Source organism: Erythrolamprus reginae, chromosome 8 (assembly GCF_031021105.1).
Source record: "Erythrolamprus reginae isolate rEryReg1 chromosome 8, rEryReg1.hap1, whole genome shotgun sequence".
Taxonomy (NCBI): domain Eukaryota; kingdom Metazoa; phylum Chordata; class Lepidosauria; order Squamata; family Dipsadidae; genus Erythrolamprus; species Erythrolamprus reginae.
In genome coordinates this window covers 53,925,510-53,946,814 of record NC_091957.1, presented here as the reverse complement: position 1 = coordinate 53,946,814, position 21,305 = coordinate 53,925,510, and the positions used below count along the sequence as shown (strand labels likewise).

General features: G+C 44.6%; 1 protein-coding gene across 1 annotated transcript in view; it reads right to left on the bottom strand.

Moving 5' to 3' along the window:
- Window positions 1-19,959, bottom strand: part of TBC1D8B (TBC1 domain family member 8B) — a 41,209-nt gene extending 21,250 nt beyond the window's left edge. Inside the window, exons 1-7 of the mRNA XM_070759933.1 lie at window positions 19,781-19,959; window positions 9,083-9,193; window positions 8,017-8,135; window positions 4,997-5,222; window positions 3,548-3,788; window positions 1,426-1,633; window positions 414-581 (exon numbers count right to left, since the gene is read on the bottom strand). Of these exons, the coding sequence (XP_070616034.1) occupies window positions 414-581; window positions 1,426-1,633; window positions 3,548-3,788; window positions 4,997-5,222; window positions 8,017-8,135; window positions 9,083-9,193; window positions 19,781-19,916 (1,209 nt within the window). The 5' untranslated portion in view covers window positions 19,917-19,959. The remainder of the gene's footprint in view (window positions 1-413; window positions 582-1,425; window positions 1,634-3,547; window positions 3,789-4,996; window positions 5,223-8,016; window positions 8,136-9,082; window positions 9,194-19,780) is intronic.
- Between the last annotated feature and the right edge of the window lie 1,346 nt (window positions 19,960-21,305).

Below are 21,305 nucleotides of genomic sequence, written 5' to 3'. Positions count from 1 at the left end.
TTTGGTCATCCAACTGACCCGATTTAATGGATTCACAGAACACTCTGAACCTACCAAACAAAGACACCATCTAAGCCAGGAAACACAAAGGAAGAAACCATAACTGAAATGTCAGCTAACAAAGGTGAATCTGTTGTGTGAATATTGATGGGTTAGGTTACTCTAAACCCAAGATAGTTAACTGACCTGGGCAAACACAGCCCAATTTTTGGCTAGCACTGTAATACCTCCTTTATTTAGAGCGTTTCCCTGTCTGATTGGACCTTTGAAAAAGCCCTTTCGGCAGGTGGATGTCCTCATATCTGGTGGCAGAGAGTTCCACAGACCTCCAGGCAAGGAAAAGATAGACCTATGCCCTACGGAGTGCCTTCTCCAGGCACCGCAAATGAGAAATCGGCAGATTTGGCCCTCACCTCTGCACTGGCGCTGTGCTGGGGGCTGGGGGCCATGCCACACTTGATCTTGAGCTTCACCACCAGAGCTTCAAAATCTCTCACTTCCGAGAAACGGAAAGCCCGGGAGCCTTTGGTAGCGATGGTGAGGGCCTTGCTGGCGTGGTCAGCGACCTCAACTGAAGTGACCTGTGGGCATCAGGGAGGAAGAGGTTACAGGCACCCTCTCAGCCGTGGCCACTAGAGCGAGAACCTACGGGAGAGGCCTTCAAACTTGGCAACTTTAAGACTTGAAGCTATGCTGGCTGGAGAATTCTGGGAAGTGATGTCCACAAGTCTTGAAGTTGCCAAGTTTGGGGACTCCTGACCTACAGGCTCCTACGAGGTCAGCCAACTGTCCTGTCCTTTCCTTTCCTTTCTCCTTTCCTCTTCTCTCCTTCCTCCTTCTTCCCTTCCCTTTCATTTTCTTTCATTTCCCCTTCTTTTCTTTTCTCCTTTCCTTTCTCCTTCTTTCCTTTCCTCCTTCCCTTCCCTTCCTCCCCGTTCCTTTCCTTTCCTTTCCCCTCCTTTTCTTTTTCATTTCGATTCCTTTTCCTTCCCTTCCTTTCTTTTCCTTCCCTTCCTTCTCCTTTTTTCATTCCCTCTCCCTTTCCCTTCCTTTCCTCTCCTTCCCTTTCCTCCCCGTTCCTTTCCCCTCCTTTTCTTTTTCCTTTTCCTTCCCTTCCTTTTCCTTCTTTCCTTCCCTTCCTCTCCCTTTCCTTTCCTTCTTTTTCTCCTTCTTTCCTTCCCTTCTCTTTCCTCCCTCCACCTCCCCTCCCCTTTCTTTTCCTCCCCTTCCTTTTCCTTCTTTCCTTTCCTCCTTTCCTCCCCTTCCCTTCCCTCTCCTTTTCCTTTCCTTCCTTTTCTCCTTCTTTCCTTTCCTTCTCTTTCCTCCCTCCATCTTCCCTTGCTTCCCTTCCCCTCCCTCCCCGCTTTCCCTTCCCCCTCCCCTCCCCAAGGAAAGACCCAGCCCTTCCCCTCCCGCTCCGCTCACCTCTCTGACAGGGACGATGAGGCAGCACAGGCAGCCGTCTTGACTGGCGAAGCAGACGTAGTTCTCCGAGAGGCACATCTTGCCCAGGGCGTTGTAGTGGCTGAAGGGCACCCACAGGAAGCACTCGTGGACCTCCCGCAGCGTCTCCTCGCTGGGCAGCCGGAAGAAGGCGTTGAACTGCTCGCTGTGGGCCCGGTTCTCCAGTCCCCTGCGGGCCAAAAGAGAAGGAGGCCTCAGGACAAAGCTAAGCCTCCTGTCGGTCAAGGTTCCCGAACTAAACCGAGAGTGAAATGGATCGTCGGTCAGTGTTGCTTCCTAAGTGGACAGTTTGATTTCAGAGAAGTTTGATTTACTTGGGAGTTATATTGTGTTGTTTAAGTGTTCCCTTAATATATTTTGGCAATAAATTCCAATTTATTGCCGGAGCCATCCTGGCACCCACACCGGGAAGCCTGAATCCGAGTTTCCCACCCAGTTGAAAGTTCACATCCCTTGTCCCCCCCGTCCACAAACCTGTCATGTTGCCCACTCAGGTTGTGCCAGCGTGGGCAGTCCTCCTTCCGCTTCCGCCCAGGTGGGTGGGCCTAGGATGGCCTTGAACCCCTCGAAAGAATGCTCTGGGGCTGCATCTGTTCTCTCGTGAAAATCCCCCTTCCCAGGTCTTCTATAGCAGTGTTTCCCAACCTCGGCCACTTGAAGATATCTGGACTTCAACTCCCAGAATTCCCCAGCCAGCAAACGCTGGCTGGGGAATTCTGGGAGTTGAAGTCCAGATATCTTCAAGTGGCCAAGGTTGGGAAACACTGCTCTATAGATAGCGGTGGCAAGCCGTTAATTCATCAGCAATTTCTGCACGGACTTGATACCTTAAGTGCATTGTCTTAATTTCTGCAGACTGAAACAAGGTTGGCCTTTGTAGTTCTTTCAATCCAGATTGGGAATCGCAAAATATTTTTTTCCCCGGATATCAAAAAGGTTCGATTTTTAAAAACAGCAAGGAATACCATTTTTAGACATGGGATTCCACCCCGAATCAAGTTCTAGCATCTGATTTTGCTTTTGAGATGATTTTTTTCCGCTTCTGGGCAACTTTTTTTCTCCATCCTTTCCTCCCCTCCCTCCCTCCCTCCCCTCCCTCCCTCTCATTGTCCCTCCCTCCTTCCCTCATCCCTCCTTCCCTTTCTTCCTTCCCTACCATCCTATCTCCCTTCCTTCTGTCTCCTTCCCTCCCTCCTTCCTTCCATCTATCATCCCTCCCTTTCTTCCTCTTTTTCCTCCCTCCTTCCTTCCCTCCCTCCCTTTCGTTGTCCCTCGCTCCCTTCCTTCCACCTCCTTTCCCTCCCTTCCATTCTCCTTCCTTCCCTCCTTTCTTCCTTCCTTCATCCCTCTCATTGCCCCCCCTCCTTCCCTACCATCCTATCTTCCTTCCTTCTGCCTCCTTCCTTCCATCTATCATCGCTCCCTTTCTTCCGCCTTTTCCTCCCTCCTTCCTTCCCTCCCTCCCTGCCTTTCATTGTCCCTTGCTCCCTTCCTTCCATCTCCTTCCCTCCCTCCCTTCCATTCTCTTTCCTTCCCTCCTTCCCTCCTTCCTTCCTTCCTCTCATTGCCCCCCTCCTTCCCTCATCCCTCCTTCCCTACCATCCTATCTTCCTTCCTTCTGCCTCCTTCCTTCCATCTATCATCCCTCCCTTTCTTCCGCTTTTTCCTCCCTCCTTCCTTCCCTCCCTCCCTGCCTTTCATTGTCCCTTGCTCCCTTCCTTCCATCTCCTTCCCTCCCTCCCTTCCATTCTCTTTCCTTCCCTCCTTCCTCTCATTGCCCCCCCTCCTTCCCTCATCCCTCCTTCCCTACCATCCTATCTTCCTTCCTTCTGCCTCCTTCCTTCCATCTATCATCCCTCCCTTTCTTCCTCTTTTTTCTCCCTCCTTCCTTCCCTCCCTCCCTGCCTTTCATTGTCCCTCGCTCCCTTCCTTCAATCTCCCTCCCTCCCTTCCATTCTCTTTCCTTCCTTCTTTCCTGCTTTCCTTCCTTCCTGCTTTCCTTCCTTCCTTCCCTCCCTCCCTCCCTCTTCCTCTGTCCCCTTGCCAGTGTCTTTCTTCTGGGCTTCATCTTCAAATGACTGACCTCTTAGTGATTTGCAAGGGGTCGCAGAGGACCGGGTCACCTTCAAACCCCTCCTTGTCGAAGAGTCTCCGGATGGCGTAGAGCGCCAGCTGTTCCATGAGGAGGAAGGTCTCGCCCAGGTGCAAAAACATGGAGAAGTAGTGGTCCTCTCCGTGGGCACAAACGTGGATGCTTTCTGTCAGGATCACCGTGGAGGTCTTCTCAAGTTTGGAGATCTCATCCCAGGCTATTATGAGTTTGACTGCAGGGAGGAGAATCACAGAATAATGGAGATGTTGGGAGGAAACGTAGAGGTCTTCTAATCAACCGTTGCTCAAGCAGGAGACCCTCTACCTCTACCTTGAAGGAGACTGGCAAACCATCCAGGTCATGTTTGTCCCAAATTCTGGGCTCGATTGTGGTCATAAGTTCTTTTCTTTCTTTCTTTCTTTTCCTTCTTTCCTCCCTATCTTCCTCTCCCTCCCTCTTTCTTCTTTCTTTCTTTCTTTCTTTTTCTTTCCTTCTTTTCTTCCTTTCTTCCTTCCTCCCTCTTCCTTCCTATCTTCCTCTCCCTCCCTCTTTCTTCTTTCTTTCTTTCTTTCTTTTTCTTTTCTTTATTTCTCTTCCTTCCTTTTCCTTCCTATCTTCCTCTCCCTCCCTTCCTCTTCTTTCCTTCTTTCTTTCTTTCTTTCTTTCTTTCTTTCTCTCTATTTCTTTTCTTCCTTCCTCCCTCTTCCTTCCTATCTTCCTCTCCCTCCCTCCCTCTTCCTTCTTTCTTTCTTTCTTTCTCTCTTTCTTTTCTTCCTTCCTCCCTCCCTCTTCCTTCCTATCTTCCTCTCCCTCCCTCCCTCTTTCTTCTTTCTTTCTTTTTCTTTTCTTTATTTCTCTTTTTTCCTTTTCCTTCCTATCTTCCTCTCCCTCCCTCCCTCTTCCTTCTTTCTTTCTTTCTTTCTTCTTTCCTCCCTCCCTCTTCCTTCCTATCTTCCTCTCCCTCCCTCTTTCTTTTCTTTCTTTCTTTCTTTCCTCTCTCTCTCTGCTTTCCTTTCCTCTCCCCTTCTTTCCTCTCCCTTCCTCTCCCCTGTTCCATTCCTTTCCTCCATTCCTCCATTTTCTCTACCCAGCCTGGTGCACCCCCTCTCCGCCCAGGAGCCCCTCTCCCTCATAATGGCTTCAAACACTGATGCTGTAAAGCTATAGGAAGGGTGACAAATCCTTGGCGACTTAAAAGACTTGTGGACTTCAATTCCCAGAATTCCCAAACCAGCCATTAAGACTTTAATAGACTTTAAGCCAAGTCTTCAAGTGGAAAGGTTAAACATCCCTGATCCACGGTTTAATTTTTTCCCCATTATGTATTTTTATTTTCGCTCGGTTGTGTTTTTAACTGAGTCCCTGTGAAGAGTCGGGTGGCCGTATTGCTTGGATAAAATAAATAGATAAAATCGTGCCTTAGTGAATGATGGTACTTACTCTCGGCTCCTAGCAGGAACGAGTAAAAGCTGAGGAAGTTGGTGCTCAGGTACAACCAACCCTGGCACGGCACCCGCCCTCTCCAGTAGCTACACGAGTAGTAAGTCACGAGTTTCTCTTGTTCGGCCAACCCAAAACACTTCTCAAACTTCAGGTGGGCTTCACGGAACTTCTCGGGGTCTTCTTCTTTTATTAAAGATCCTTTACTCTCCTCAGCAATTAAGCCCTGGAAGAAAAAAACAGAAGGAGAAGCTAATAAACACGAGCCAACAGTTTCCAAAATAATCTAACACGGAATTAAAGTCCCTTTGCCAAAATTTGATCTCCATCATGGTCTTCAATAAGAACCTCCATAGAAGTAGGTTGCTATCCCAGTGGTATTTGCCTGGGAGAACCCAGAATGGGCTCATTGCAAAAGGACCATGGACCATGGGATCATGGGTAGGCAAAGTGGGCTCTTCTATGACAACGTGGACTTCAACTCCCAGAATTCCTGAGCTAGCTTGGTTGGCTCAGGAATCCTGGGAGTTGAAGTCCACAAGTCATAGAAGAGCAAAACTTTGCCGACTCCTGTTCTAAGGTTGACATGCACTGATATGTACATTTGGTAAGCGATTAAGTAATAAACTGATAAAAGCTCTACTGTGGTTTAGCCATCAATGAGGAAGTAAGCCCCACCAAGGACAATGAACTTTACTCTCTTGGAGGTGCTAAGTATTTAAAAAAATGCCAATTGTGTCTCAGCACCAGAGAAATTGAATAAAACAATCCTGTTTTAGGAGATTGATCTGTCTGTCTGTCTGTCTGTCTGTCTATCTACCTACTCTATCTATCTATCTATCTGTCTGTCTGTCTGTCTGTCTACTCTATCTATCTATCTATCTATCTATCTATCTATCTATCTATCTATCTATCTATCTACCTACCTACCTACCTACCTACCTACCTACCTACCTACCATCTATCTAATCTATCTAATCTATCTATCTATCTATCTACCTACCTACCTACCTACCTACCTACCTATCTACCTATCTATCTATCTATCTGCATCTATCTATCTATCTATCTATCTATCTATCTATCTATCATCTATCTATCTATCTATCTATCTATCTATCTATCTATCTATCTATCTATCTACCTACCTACCTACCGTCCATCCATCCATCCATCCATCTATCTATCTGCATCTATCTATCTATCTATCTATCTATCTATCTATCTATCTATCTATCTATCTACCTACCTACCTACCTACCTTCCATCCATCCATCCATCCATCCATCCATCCATCTATCTATCTATCTATCTATCTATCTATCTATCTATCTACCATCCATCTATCTTATCTATCTATCTATCTATCTATCTATCTATCTATCTATCTATCTATCTATCTATCTATCTCTATCTACCTACCTACCTACCTACCTACCTATCTATCTATCTATCTATCTATCTATCCATCCATCTATCATTCTTTCCATCCTTCTATCCATCTACCCATCTATCTATCTACCCATCTACCTACCTGCCTGCCTGCCTGCCTGTCTATCTATCCATCATCCATCCATCCATCTAATTTCTAAGCCACTGGGTAGAATACAACATATAACTGAGGTGTCTGAGATTCTCCAACATTCAGTTCAGGATTGTCCCAAACACTGCTTTTCCAAAAGGCAGCTGGACTTTCTTGAGGTTTTTCTCCTTCTTTGAAAAACGTTTCACTTCTCACCCAAGCAGTTTCTTCCGTTCTCAAGAACTGAACATGAACGCTTGCAGGAACTGGACCTGGCTGGTCTAGGGAAGAGAAGGACCAGAGGAGACAGGACAGCAATCTCCCAATATTTGAGGGGCTGCCACAGAATAGGAGGGGGGGGGGCAAGCTATTTTCCAAAGCATCAGACAGGAACAATGGATGGAAATTGAACAAGGAGATATTCAACTTAGAAATAAGGAGTATTTCTAAGTGAGAACAATGAGAACAGAAGTTGCCTTTGGAAGTTGTGGGAGCTTCTTGGTTAAACAACCAAGAAGAATCAGAATTTTATGATATTTGGCAGAAAGTATATAGGAAAAAGAGATAAGTGTGTTGTTATATTATTTTGCATATTTGAATTTAGTATTAGAATTGTATAAGACGGTAATTACTAGTATAAACATAAATTTCTTTTCTTTTTTTTCTTCTCTTAAAACTTTTTTGTCTTTCATATATATCTTTATAAATTTTGATATAGATTTAGATTCATATATTAAAACTGACGTTTTTATCCTATATACTAATATGTATTTTATATACAAAGTTTTTATTTCTTTATTATTGTGATGAAGACTTCTATCCTTAGCGGAGTGACTGTAGCTCCACTAAATTATTTATTGATTGATTGATTGATTGATTTGATTTGTATGCTGCCCCTCTCCGCAGACTCGGGGCGGCTAACAACAATGATAAAAAACAACAGGTAACAATCCAATTTAATAAAACAACTAAAAACCCTTATTATAAAAACCAAACATACACACAAACATACCATGCATAACTTGTAATAGCCTAGGGGGAAAGAATAACTTAACTCCCCCATGCCTGGCGACAAAGGTGGGTCTTGAGTAATTTGCGAAAGACAAGGAGGGTGGGGGCCGTTCTAATCTCTGGGGGGAGTTGATTCCAGAGGGCCAGGGCCGCCACAGAGAAGGCTCTTTCCCTGGGGCCCGCCAAACGACATTGTTTGGTCGACGGGACCCGAAGAAGGCCAACTCTGTGGGACCTTATCGGATGCATATGTTGTATGTTTTGTTTGTTATTTTGAAAAAAACAATAAAAAATATATTTTTTTTGTAAAAAAAGGAAGTTGTGGGAGCTTCATGACTGGAGGCTTTCAAGAAGAGACTGGACTGCCATCGGTCAGAAACGGTGCAGGCTCTCCTGCTTGGGTGGGGGGCTGGACTAGATGACCTACCAGGTCCCTTCCCACCCTGTGAATCTGTTAAAACCCCAGCCTGGATGTGCTTTGACGTACTTGAATTTTCCCATGCACAAAGCTGACGATGTCCTCGTTGGAGTCGAAGACAGAAAGCGTGTCCATCACGTTGCGCTCCAACCATTCCCAGTGCTCCGTTATCTCCTCTCGGCTGGTTCCTGAGCAACAAAAAAAATTATACAGTATTTCAATTATTATTTTCAAACTATCAGACACCAACCTCCCTCCCCCCAAATGGGTGGAAATATCAGTGAGTCTTATAGAACGAATAATTCTTCTGGTTACTATACAAAATGTTGTTAAGTTGAGGACTAGGTATAAATAAATCCGAATACAGAAAACAAGATTTTATATTCGTTGTGGTTGGCTCTGGCCCAGCTCCTGCCCCAGGGAATGTGGAGGTGGATGCAGGGGAAACCTCAACATGTCACAGGCCTGTGTTATTGCCGACAGAGTCAGTTCAGAGTTTAGTTTCCTCGGACGAAGAAGAAGGTGGGAGTGACTTGGAAGAGGGGGGCTTGGCATACAGCCCAGACAGTCAATCTCCATTATCTTCCATTGATTCGGATGAAGACGTCTTGGACCCACGCAAGCGCAGAATTATGCGCAGAAGAGACCAAGTAAGAACATATTACAGGAAATAAGGGAGGCCACCTGTGTTTGGGTGGGGCTCCAGTAATTAGGGCTGCTGCTATAAATAGCAGCATGTGGATTTGGCCGTTGTGGAAGAATATCTGATTGGAGTTCGTCAGGAATCTTGTGTTGCTGGACTTTGTTGCTTTTTCACGCCTTGGAAAACGAAGCAGAGCAACGTGTGTGTATGTGTGTGTCTCACTTCGTTGGAAGAAGAAGGGGTGTGAAGTTTCTTCACAGCTGCTAGCTAAGTACTTAATGACTGCTTAAAGGAAATTGTACAGACTACCCAGTTGTTTTGGGAAGAGTGCTCTTTGCAATACAAAAAGAGTGCTTAGTTTATTTTGACTTTTGTGATAAAGAACATTGTTTTGAATTTTCAAACGTGTGTGTGTGTGTGTCTGAAATTTGTACCCTTGAATTTTCGGGAGGCTCCTACCAGAGAGTCCGGCAGAACAATATTGCTACTTACCGCAGGCGATAGACCAGTAAACCTGGGAATCCGGAGTCTGGTGCAGGATACGGAAAGGGGCGACTCTCGATGTGGAATCTAAGACAGCGTCCAGTGTCCCGACCAGGAGACCTACAAGATCGAGGTCAAAGTTGATAAACGGTTGTGGACAGTGCCGTTGTAATTTTAAACCGTCACTAAACAAACTGTTGTAAGTTGAGGACTGCCTGTAATCACCTGTACTATCCAGAAAGGGCTTAAAAGCGTTAAAAAAAGCTACTGGCATCTCGAAGGCTTCAAAACCACAAATTAAGACCATTTTGTGGGCACGCTGCCATCTGTTTAGTTGCTTTAGTGTTCACCGCTTTCCTCTTGTGTAAAGATCCAGTTTGACACGTTGGGCCTGTCTCAAGATGGTAAGTCAACAATGACCGCCATTCAAAAAGTTCAACCGAGCAGGCCCTTTATTTATTATTACTGTATTTAAATTTAGTTGATATTTTTTGTGGGGGACCACGCTTCCTGCAAATACAACTCATGGTTATAACAATTATAACACTCCGTAGTCTGCATTAGTTGCCGATCAGTTTCCGGTCACAATTCAAAGTGTTGGTTATGACCTATAAAGCCTTTCATGGCATCGGACCAGAATATCTCCGAGACCACCTTCTGCTGCACGAATCCCAGCAACCGAATAGATCCCACAGAGTCGGCCTTCTCCGGGTCCTGTCGACTAAGCAGTGTCGTCTGGTGGGACCCAGGGGAAGAGCCTTCTCTGTGGCAGCCCCGACCCTCTGGAACCAGCTCCCCCGGAGATTAGAACTGCCCCCACCCTCCTTGCCTTTCGTAAACTCCTTAAAACCCACCTTTGCCGTCAGGCATGGGGGAACTGAGACATCTCCCCCAGGCCTATATAGTTTACGCATGGTATGTTTCTGTGTATGTCTTGCTTTTTAAATAAGGGTTTTAAAGATATTTTTAAATATTAGATTTGTTGTACATTGTTTTTAATTATTGCTGTGATCTGCCCCGAGTCTACAGAGAGGGGCAGCATACAAATCTAATAAATAATAATAATAATAATAAATAATAATAATTTGCAAAATGGGCAGAATTCACTTAACAAACGTTTCACTTAGCCACGGAAATTTGTGGTCGCACGTTTAGGACGATCTATAGAAGCCAAGCTTCCCCTCAGTATTTAGCCAGGAGAAATTTTGTATGTTTGGGTTTATTTTATTTTATTAACCAATAACATTTGAATGCCCTCTTCCTCATTTATAGTATTCCAAAGCGTGCTGTAATAACGTTGTGACACTTTTTATTTCTTTAAAATAAATATTTATTGAACGAGGAAGCCAGCAAAAATAATACAGGCACAATTTCAGTGTCAACAAATCTTTGCTACTTGTCAGGGATGTCTGTCTGTCTGTCCACACTAACTCTCTTTCTCATCTCTCTATCTCAATCATATATCTAGGTCTATCTATTTGTCTGTCTGTCTATTTATCTATCTACCTTTCTACCTACCTACCTACAAAGCCTATCTATGTACCTACCTATGTATAGTATCTATCTACGGAAGGTATCCATCCATCCATCCACCTATCTATCTACATACCTACCTACCTACCTACCTACCTATGGTATCTATCTATCTATCTATCTATCTATCTATCTATCTATCTATCTATCTATCTATCTATCTATCTTACCATCTTTCTATCATCCATCTCTACCTATGTATATCTGCCTATGTATATCCAAAGACGGGTTACAAGAATGGTGGAAGGACTTAAGGATAAAACGTATCAGGAAAGACTTAATGAACTCAATCTGTATAGTCTGGAGGACAGAAGGGAAAGGGGGGACATGATTGAAACATTTAAATATGTTAAAGGGTTAAATAAGGTCCAGGAGGGAAGTGTTTTTAATAGGAAAGTGAACACAAGAACAAGGGGACACAACCTGAAGTTAGTTGGGGGAAAGATCAAAAGCAACATGAGAAAATATTATTTTACTGAAAGAGTAGTAGATCCTTGGAACAAACTTCCAGCAGACGTGGTTGGTAAATCCACAGGAACTGAATTTAAACATGCCTGGGATAAACATATATCCATTGTAAGATAAAATACAGAAAATAGTATAAGGGCAGACTAGATGAACCAAGAGGTCTTTTTCTGCCATCAATCTTCTATATTTCTATGTTTCTATGTTGGTCTGTCCATCCACCCGTCCATCCTATCTGTCTCTCTCTCTCTCTCTCATCTATCCCCTCTCTCCATCTACCTATTTTACCTACCTATCTAATCTATTACTACAGGTATATTACCTGCATGGAATCAATCAGATGCTTAAAAACCGATGGTTTTTTCATGCACGGATTCTTTTAAAAACCAGAAACCAAAAGACTTGGTGATTTTTTAATTATTCAGGTCCATGCTGTATGTCCAGCTCCTTCCCCCATTTATTTCTGCATTACAAATAGATTTGTTGATTTAAGCTTAATGGTGTATCCCTGTTTGCAAAGTCTCTGGAAAATGTCAGAACTGGTCTTGTAAACACCTTTGCAAACACACACCTGGGAGGAGGGAGAGAACCAGCCATTAAGAAAAGCAAATAGCAATTAAGGAAAAAAAAGTATACGAACGTTTTTGGAGCCTGGCAGGTACTAAATCTAGTCCAAAGAACTGATGCAGAGTCACAGCAAAACACATAATAACCCTCAATTTAACACCTTGCTTAGTGACTGAAAAAAAGTGAGTTATGACTATTTTTCGCACTTATGACCGTTGCACCATTCTTGGGATCACGTGATCAAAATTTGGATGCTTGGCAACGGACTCACGTTGATGATGGTTGAAGCATCGCGGGATCACGGGATCCACTTTTGCAATATTCTGACAAGCAAAAGTCCAGACTGATTCACTTAACAACCAAGTTCTTGCAGAAATTTAACGTGGCCATTTAATGTGGCCAGGAAGGTTGCAAAATGAGGACAACTTAAAAACTGCCTCGTTTAGGAACGGAAACTTAGAATTCCTAAGTCAAGGATTCTCAATTACTTAATTAACAACAACAACAACAACGATAATAATAATAATAATAATAATAATAATAATAATAATAATAATAATCTGCCGCACGAATCCCAGCGACTGGTTAGGTCCCACAGAGTTGGCCTTCTCCGGGTCCCGTCGACTAAACAATGCCATCTGGCGGGACCCAGGAGAAGAGCCTTCTCTGTGGCGGCCCCGACCCTCTGGAACCAGCTCCCCCAGATATCAGAGCTGCCCCCACCCTCCTTGCCTTTCGCAAGCTCTTTAAAACCCACCTCTGTCGTCAGGCATGGGAGAATTGAAATTATAACCAACACTTTGAATTGTGACCGGAAACTGATCGGCAACCAATGCAGACTGCGGAGTGTTGGAGTGATATGAGCATACTTAGAGAAGCCCATAATTGCTCTCGCAGCTGCATTCTGCACGATCTGAAGTTTCCAAACACTTTTCAAAGGTAGCCCCATGTAGAGAGTGTTACAGTATATGTAATTTTTTTATATTAAAAAAAAAGTGCCGAAATGAATACCTTCGTCTCTTGCAGGACATGAATTATGGAAGAAGTGAAATCTGCAGGGAAATTTGATCGCCACTGTCTTTCACTGGTTTGTAAATCCGCAGTATTAGTCATAAAGAAAAACCTGTGACTCAAAACCAGCAACCTTAGCTAAATTATTATTCCCCCCCCCCCCTGCTTTGGTGACGTCTGTTCTGGAATAAGACAAACAGCAAACACTTAGGAACCTGGCTTCGGAAAAGCCAAGGCCATTAATATTTCAGAGGCTGGGGAAGATGTGTTAGCTGCAAAACCTATCGCTTATGAAACAGTGGCAGGGGGGGAAAATCCCCAGGAAAATATACTGCTCAAAAAAATAAAGGGAACACTGAAAAAACACATCCTAGATCTGAATGAATGAAATATTCTCATTGAACACTTTGTTCTGTGCAAAGTTGAATGTGCACAACAGCAGGTGAAGTTGATTGTCAATCATTGTTGCTTCCTAGGTGGACAGTTTGATTTCCCGGAAGTTTAATTTACTTGAAGTTGCATTCTGTTTTTTAAATGTTCTCTTTATTTATTTGAGCAGTGTATTATTTATTATTTGCTCTCTACATGGGGCTACACTTGAAAAGTGTACGGAAACTTCAGATTGTGCAGAATGCAGCTGGGAGAGCAATTATGGGCTTCTCCAAGTATGCCCATATCACTCCAACACTCCGCAGTCTGCATTGGCTGCCGATCAGTTTCCGGTCACAATTCAAAGTGTTGGTTATGACCTATAAAGCCTTTCATGGCACCGGACCAGAATATCTTCGGGACCGCCTCCTGCCGCACGAATCCCAGCGACTGGTTAGGTCCCACAGAGTGGGCCTTCTCCGGGTCCCGTCGACTAAACAATGTCGTCTGGCGGGACCCAGGGGAAGAGCCTTCTCTGTGAAGGCCCCGACCCTCTGGAACCAGCTCCCCCCTGAGATTAGGATTGCCCCCACCCTCCCTGCCTTTCGTAAACTCCTTAAGACCCACCTTTGCCGTCAGGCATGGGGGAACTAAAACACCTCCCCCTTGCCCATGTTGTTTTGTTGATTGATTGACTGTGTGCCTGTGTTTTATATATACTGTTTTTATGAGATTATTAATTTAAATTGTAACTAGATGGGTGGGCATTGGATTTGGTATTATGTACTGTACTGTTTTTTATTATTGTTGTGAGCCGCCCCGAGTTTGCGGAGAGGGGCGGCATATAAATCCAATAAACCTAACCTAACCTAACCTATTATTATTATTATTATTATTATTAATTAGATTTGTATGCCGCCCCCTCTCCGTAGACTAGTGTATATAGGTGGCATGAGGTCGGTCGGACAGTCTTGTAGTCCTGCGCAGGCTGGAATAGTGGCTTCGGTGGGCCGTATTCGACCCGCGGGCCGTAGTTTGAGGACCCCTGCATTACACAGCTGGCATCCACCAGGAAGCCCCCTTTCACACAACACTGGAATCTGTGAAGACTGCAGACCAAGAACGCAGGGAAAATGTGGACGGGATGTCGTTGACATTGAATCAAATATAATCAAGTTCTTAATCCAAGGACTGTCTAGGTGCAAACTTCTCTTTTTGTCCTGTTAAAAAACTGCAGCAATTTTGGAGCCCTGCAGTCACGGGGCAACATCTGGCTGATCTCGACTGGATTTTATGAATGGGAAAATAAACACCCACAATCTGTAGACTAAGAAGTTCAATTGGGAAATTGAAGAATAAGCCTGAAAGAGAAAACTAAGATGAAACTATTTATGTAGGGCCACCTTGAAAGGTTCAAATCTTAAAATATACCAGGAGCTGAACTGAATTTGGGGAAGTCCAACTGGAATTGGGCGGCATATAAATTGCACAAATAAATAAATAAATATTTTTTTTTAAAAAAAGGAACAACAATCTTGGAAGGCTGTCTATCTATGTATCTATCTATATATCTATGTATCTATCTATGTATCTATCTATGTATCTATCTACAGTATCTATCTATCTATCTATCTATCTATCTATCTATCTATCTATCTATCTATCTATCTATCTATCTATCATCTATCTACAGTATGTATCTATCTATGTATCTAGTTTAAGTTTAAGTTTATTGGATTTATATGCCGCCCCTCTCCGAAAACTCGGGGCGGCTAACAGCAATCATAGACAATATACAATAATAATCCAATACTAAAAGCAAATTAAAACCCCTTAATATCTATGTATCTATGTATCTATGTATCTATCTATGTATCTATCTATGTATCTATCTATGTATCTATCTATGTATCTATCTATGTATCTATCTATGTATCTATCTATCTATGTATCTATCTATCTATCTATCTATCTATCTATCTATCTATCTATCTATCTATCTATCTATCTATCTATCTATCTATCTACAGTATCTATCTATCTATCTATCTATCTATCTATCTATCTATCTATCTATCTATCTATCTATCTATCTATCTATCTACAGTATCTATCTATCTATCTATCTATCTATCTATCTATCTATCTATCTATCTATCTATCTACTTATCTACCTATCTACCTACCTATCCATCCATCCATCTATTGGATTTCTATGCCGCCCCTCTTCAAAGACTCAGGGCAACTTACAACATATAAAAAACCAGTGATTTACACTAAGATTAATCCAATTAACATAAAATTACATAACTATATAAGAATCCCCAATTGATTAAAAGCCAGTCACACCCATTCTTAAGACGATCACACAATCATTTCTACTATGCTTCTATGTACGTCATTCTATGACACCCGTAGATCACAACAGGAGGAAATATTTGAAACAACCCACACAATCAATCCAGGTCAACATTTCGGGCTTCAATAGGCAATTTGTGCTGAGACAGACGCAAAGAATTGGTTCATTCCTAAAGAATTGGCTGCCTCGGTCATTCGGATGGGAATGAGTGACCGACTTCCAGCCCTTGGCAAGAGTGGTATCAACCTTGTCCGGCAAAAAGTTGCAGTCCAGCCGGTCACAGAATAAACAAAACACTTTGAACTCTGAATACTGTAAGACCTGATTGGCACAATCACAAGAAGAAAAAAGATCAAACAAATATGGTTTGTTTTGAATACCAGAGTTGGTAGCCAAAATTGGCTACCCTATCTAAGCTAGAAGATTGGGAAAGGTTATGGAAAATTAATTACAAAATGACTCTCAGTACCATACAAAGAAAATCTATATAAGATGTTCTACCAGTGGCATTATTCCCTGGCACGCCCGGACAAAATACCTCCAAGTATAAATAATTTTTATTTTATTTATTTATTTATTTTATTTATTTATTTTGTCCAATACACAATAAGGGTTTTAGTGGGTATATATCTATATACACATAGTAAAATACACGATGAAGGTTATAGAGGAGATACTCATAGTAAAATATATCTAAGAAATAATAGAAAAGAAGGTATAGTAATAGAACATATCAATGAAAGAATAGAAGAAGAGATATAGGAATAGAAGAAAGGTATAGGAGATATAGGAGAGCAATAGGACAGGGGACGGAAGGCACTCTAGTGCACTTGTACTCGCCCCTTACTGACTTCTTAGGAATCTGGATAGGTCAACCGTAGATAATCTAAGGGTAAAGTGTTGGGGGTTTAATAAATGTTGGAAATGCAAATCAGATAATGGTACATATTATCACATCTGGTGGACATGTTCGGAAACAAAAAAAAACTCTGGTCTATGATTAAAAACTGGTTAAAAGAAATTTTAAATTACGAAATCGAATCGAATCTAGAAATGTGTCTTTTAGGAATTATTAGAGGACAACAAAAGTAGGCTTATTATTTAATAGCACACCTATTAACAGCGGCGAGATTGGTTTTCGTGCAAAACTGGAAAAAAGAAAACATACTAAGTAAAGAGATGGTGATTAGGAAAATGATAGATTGTGCAAAATTAAGCAAACTTACATTAGAACTACAGAACAAACAAGATAAAGAACATTATACCGTATGGGGGAAACTTTACAGTTGGATAGAAAAAAAATTAACCCTAAAGAAAGAGGGGAAATCGTAGAAACAATAATGTAAATGTGAATTTATATTAAGTTTGTTGATTTTGTTGTACTGGGCTTTTTTCTGTTTGCTTTTGTGTTTTGCAAAACACAAAAGTAAAATGTTTTTTAAAAAATAGAATACCACCAGAGTTGGCAATGCAACAATGGTGCCCACGTAGGGTCTACCCAACATGTGACAGAACATTTTGTGCCTGTATAGGCTTTTCCAGTTACCTGAAGACATATCGTGGACAGTCCACAATCTATTAGAGGTCAAGGTCCCCTTAAAAACACGATGGACGAACATCAGATCTAGGATTGAACTCACAGCCCCCTGATTGCGAGGCCTCTAGGTCACCACACCACTCATTTTCAACCCAAACATCTGTTTAAAAAAATATCTTTCCTCTCTGCAAGGCAAGAAGCTAAAACTGGTTCAGGTGGAAAAGCTGGCTGACCTAACAGGTCATCCACAAAAGAAACATGAGGAGGTCACAAAGATCATAATAGTTGAATGCAATGGCGGCGCCTCTCAGCTTGGGCTCTAAAAAAGCTCAACAATGATTAATAGTAGCAGGTGGGTTTTTAATGTAATCTGTCCAGAGGTGCATTGGAAAAAAGCCCCAGAAGGTATGGAAACAGCTGGAGCAACAGCTGGATCCAGAAGAGTCTCTTCTAAAAAAAGCTTGGTGCCTCGGTGGCGCAGTGCAGTACTGCAAGCGACTTCTGCTGATCACCGGCTGCCAGCAATTTAGCAGATCGAATCTCACCAGGCTCCAGGTTGACTCAGCCTCCCATCCTTCCAAGGTCGGTAAAATGAGGACCCAGATTGTTGGGGGCAACATATGCTGACTCTCTGTAAACCGCTTAGAGAGGGCTGGAAAGCACTGTGAAGCAGTATATAAGTCTCCGGAGAGGGGCGGCATACGTCTAATAAATAATAATAATAATATTATTATTATTATTATTATTATTATTATTATTATTATTATTATTATTATTATATGCTATTGTTGCTTGAAGATAGTGGAACTCTGCCCACAGGAGGAAGGGGAGGAATGGAGAATGTAAAGCCAGACCCCCACTTGCTTGGCCTACCTGGCAGGGCTGGCAGGAGGATTGATTGATTGATTTGATTTGTATGCCGCCCCTCTCTGGAGACTCGGGGCGGCTAACAACAATAATAAGACAGTGTACAATAATAATCCAATACTAAAAACGATTAAAAATCCATTAATATAAAAAACAATCATACATACAGACATACCATGCATAAAATTGTAAAGGCCCAGGGGGAAAGAGTATCTCAATTCCCCCATGCCTGGCGGCAGAGGTGGGTTTTAAGTAGCTTATGAAAGGCGAGGAGGGAGGGGGCAATTCTAATTTCTGGGGGGAGTTGGTTCCATAGGGTCGGGGCTGCCACAGAGAAGGCTCTTCCCCTGGGTGCCGCCAAGCGGCATTGTTTAGTTGACGGGACCCGGAGAAGACCCACTCTGTGGGACCTAACTGGTCGCTGGGATTCGTGCAGCAGAAGGCGGTCCTGGAGATAGTCTGGTCCGGTGCCATGAAGGGCTTTATAGGTCATAACCAACACTTTGAATTGTGACCGGAAACTGATCAGCAACCAATGCAGACTGCGGAGTGTTGGTGTAACATGGGCATATTTGATGTAACATGGGCATGCCTTGGAGGGGGAAGAGGAAGGGGGGAGGAAAGGACAACCCCACCCACCCACCCACCCACTTTCCTATTTGGCAGGGCTGGCCGGCCGAGGCAATGCAATGGGAGAAGGAAGGAGAAGGCAAAGTAGGACAAACCCTCCCCCCTCGCTTTCTCGGCCTACCTGACAGGGGCGGCAGGAGGATGCCACGGAGGAAAGGACAGTGCAAAACTGGACACCCACCCACCCCAACCTCCTGGCCCACCAGGCAGGGCTGGCTGGAGGATGCCACTGGGGAGGGGGGGGAAGGTCAATGCAAAGGCCAACTCCTGGAATTAAGGGACCCCCCCCCCTCCTGGCCTAACTGGCAGGAAGGAAGTCCAGAGGGAAGTTTAAGTTTCCAGTTTTATTGGATTTATATGCCGCCCCTCTCCGAAAACTCGGGGCGGCTAACAGCAATCATAAGCAGTATACAATAATAATCCAATCCTAAAAGCGAATTAAAAACCCCTTAATATACAAAACCAAACATACATACAGACATACCATGCATACAATTGTAACGGCCTAGGGGGAGCAGAAATCTTAATTCCCCCATGCCTGGCGGCAGAGGTGGGTTTTAAGGAGCTTATGAAAGGCAAGGAGGGAAGGTCAATGCAAAGCCGGACCCCAGAGTTTAGGGAAAGCAACTAGTCTACCTGGTAGGGCCGGCCGGCAGAGGCTGGGAGGGGGGAGGGAAGGACAATGCAAAGTAGGAACCCATTCTCACTTGGCCTACCTGGCAGGGCTGGCCGGAGGATGCCACTGGGGGAGGGAGGGAAGGTCAATGCAAAGTAGGACCCCTGCTCGCTTGGCCCACCTGGCAGGGCCGGCAGGAGGAAGTAATGGGGGGGGGGGCAGGAAGAGGGATGGTCAAAGCAAAGGCCACTCTCTTGGCCTACCTGGCAGGGCTGGTGGGAAGATGCCATGGGGTGGGTGGGAGGTCAATGTAAAGAAGCGCCCCCCACTCACTTGGCCTACCTGGCAGGGCTGGTTGGAGGATGCCACTGGGGGAGGGAGGGAAGGTCAATGCAAAGTAGGACCCCTGCTCGCTTGGCCCACCTGGCAGGGCCGGCAGGAGGAGGTTATGGGGGGGGGGCAGGAAGAGGAACGGTCAAAGCAAAGGCCACTCTCTTGGCCTACCTGGCAGGGCTGGCCGGAAGATGCCACGGGGTGGGTGGGGGTGGGTGGGAGGTCATTGCAAAGTAGCCCCCCCCCCACTCACTTGGCCCACCCGGCAGGGCTGGCAGGAGGAGGCTATTTGGGGAGGGAGGGGGGAGGAAAGGACAGTGCATAGCCGGACACCCACATACACCGACCCCCTGGCCGTGGGGAGGAGGCCGTGGGGCGGGGGGGGGGGGGGCTTGCAAGGAGAGGGGTCCGCGCTCTTACCGGCCAGCCCGCCCCCTCCGCCGCCCTCCTGGCCGCAGCCGCGCCGCCGCTGGAGCACGAAGAAGCGGTTGCATCGCTCCTGCACCCACAGCCGCAGCGCGCTCTTCAGCAGCACCTCCTCGGGCTTCAGCCACATCGCCGCTGCCACCCAGCCCCGGGCTCAGCTGGACGGGGCGGGGCCCGCAGGCGCTTCCGGCGCCTCCCCCGGGAGGAGGGACGCACTACAAGCCCCGGCCTGCCCCGCGCGGGGAGGGGGCGGGGCCAGGGAGGAACTAGGGCCCCGGGGCAAAGTAGGCTCTTCTATGACATGTGGACTTCAACTCCCAGAATTCCTCAACTAGCATGGTGGGCTCAGGAATTCTGGGAGTTGAAGTCCGTATGTCATAGAAGAGGCAACTTTGCCTACCCCTGAATTAGGCAGGCGGAGTTTGCGCTTGGGAGCAGCTGTTGGGGGCTTTAGAGGAGGGGGAATTTCCCCACCTTGAGCTAGGGTCGGCTCCCAGGATTCCCCAGCATGGATGCGTCTTTAAAAGTGGGAGGGGGGGTTTCATTCCCCTCTTCCTTTTTTTTTTTTTTTAAAAAATATTTTTTATTAAATTATATACATTAAAAACTATTCAAAAAGAAATAAAGGTGGGAGTGGGATTCAATTCCCACACTTCTCCAGCATGCATGCGTCTTTTAAAAGTGAGTGGGGGCTTCAATTCCCAGAATCCCCCACCTTGCATGCCCTTTTTAAAACTCAACCAGCATGCCACTTTGGAGGAGGGGACTTCAATTCCCAGAATTCCCCAGTATGCACACATCTTTAAAGGTGGGAGGGGGCTTCGATTCCCAGAAGTCCCCAGCATACATATGCCATTAAAGTGGCGTGTGCAGAGTGTTCTGTCGGGCTCTCTGGTAGAATCCTCCCAAAAATTCACAGGTACAAATTTCAGACACACACACGTTTGAAAATTCAAAACAATGTTCTTTATAATGAAAATTCCCTTAAACCAAGCCCTCTTTTGGTATAGCAAAGAGCACTGGTCTCCAAACAAACTGGTAATTTGTACAAGTCCCTTATCAGTTCTGTGATACTTAGTTTGCAGCTGTGAGGCAATTCACAGTCCTTCTTTCACAAAGTGAAACACACTTTGCTCTGGTTTAGTTTCAAAGCGGGGGAAAATCAGCACACAAAAGGTCAAAGTCAGTAAAGCAGTCACGAAACACAAGGATCAGATAATCCTCCACAATGGCCAAACCCACAGGCTGCTCTTTATAGCAGCCTCACTAATGACCACAGCCCCCACCCAACCACAGGTGGCCTCATTTTCTTTGATAATAATCTCTCAGTTTTTGTTGCCTATGCATCGCTCTCCGCATGCGTGGCTGTATCATTAAATCTTGTTCTGAATCCAAGGAGGAGCTAGATAATTGATCTCCTTCTGAGCTGTCTGCCACTCCTCCCTGTCACTCATGTCTTCTTGGTCAGAGGAGCCTTCATCAGCAGATTCCACCGGGAGCAAAACAGGCCTGCAGCATG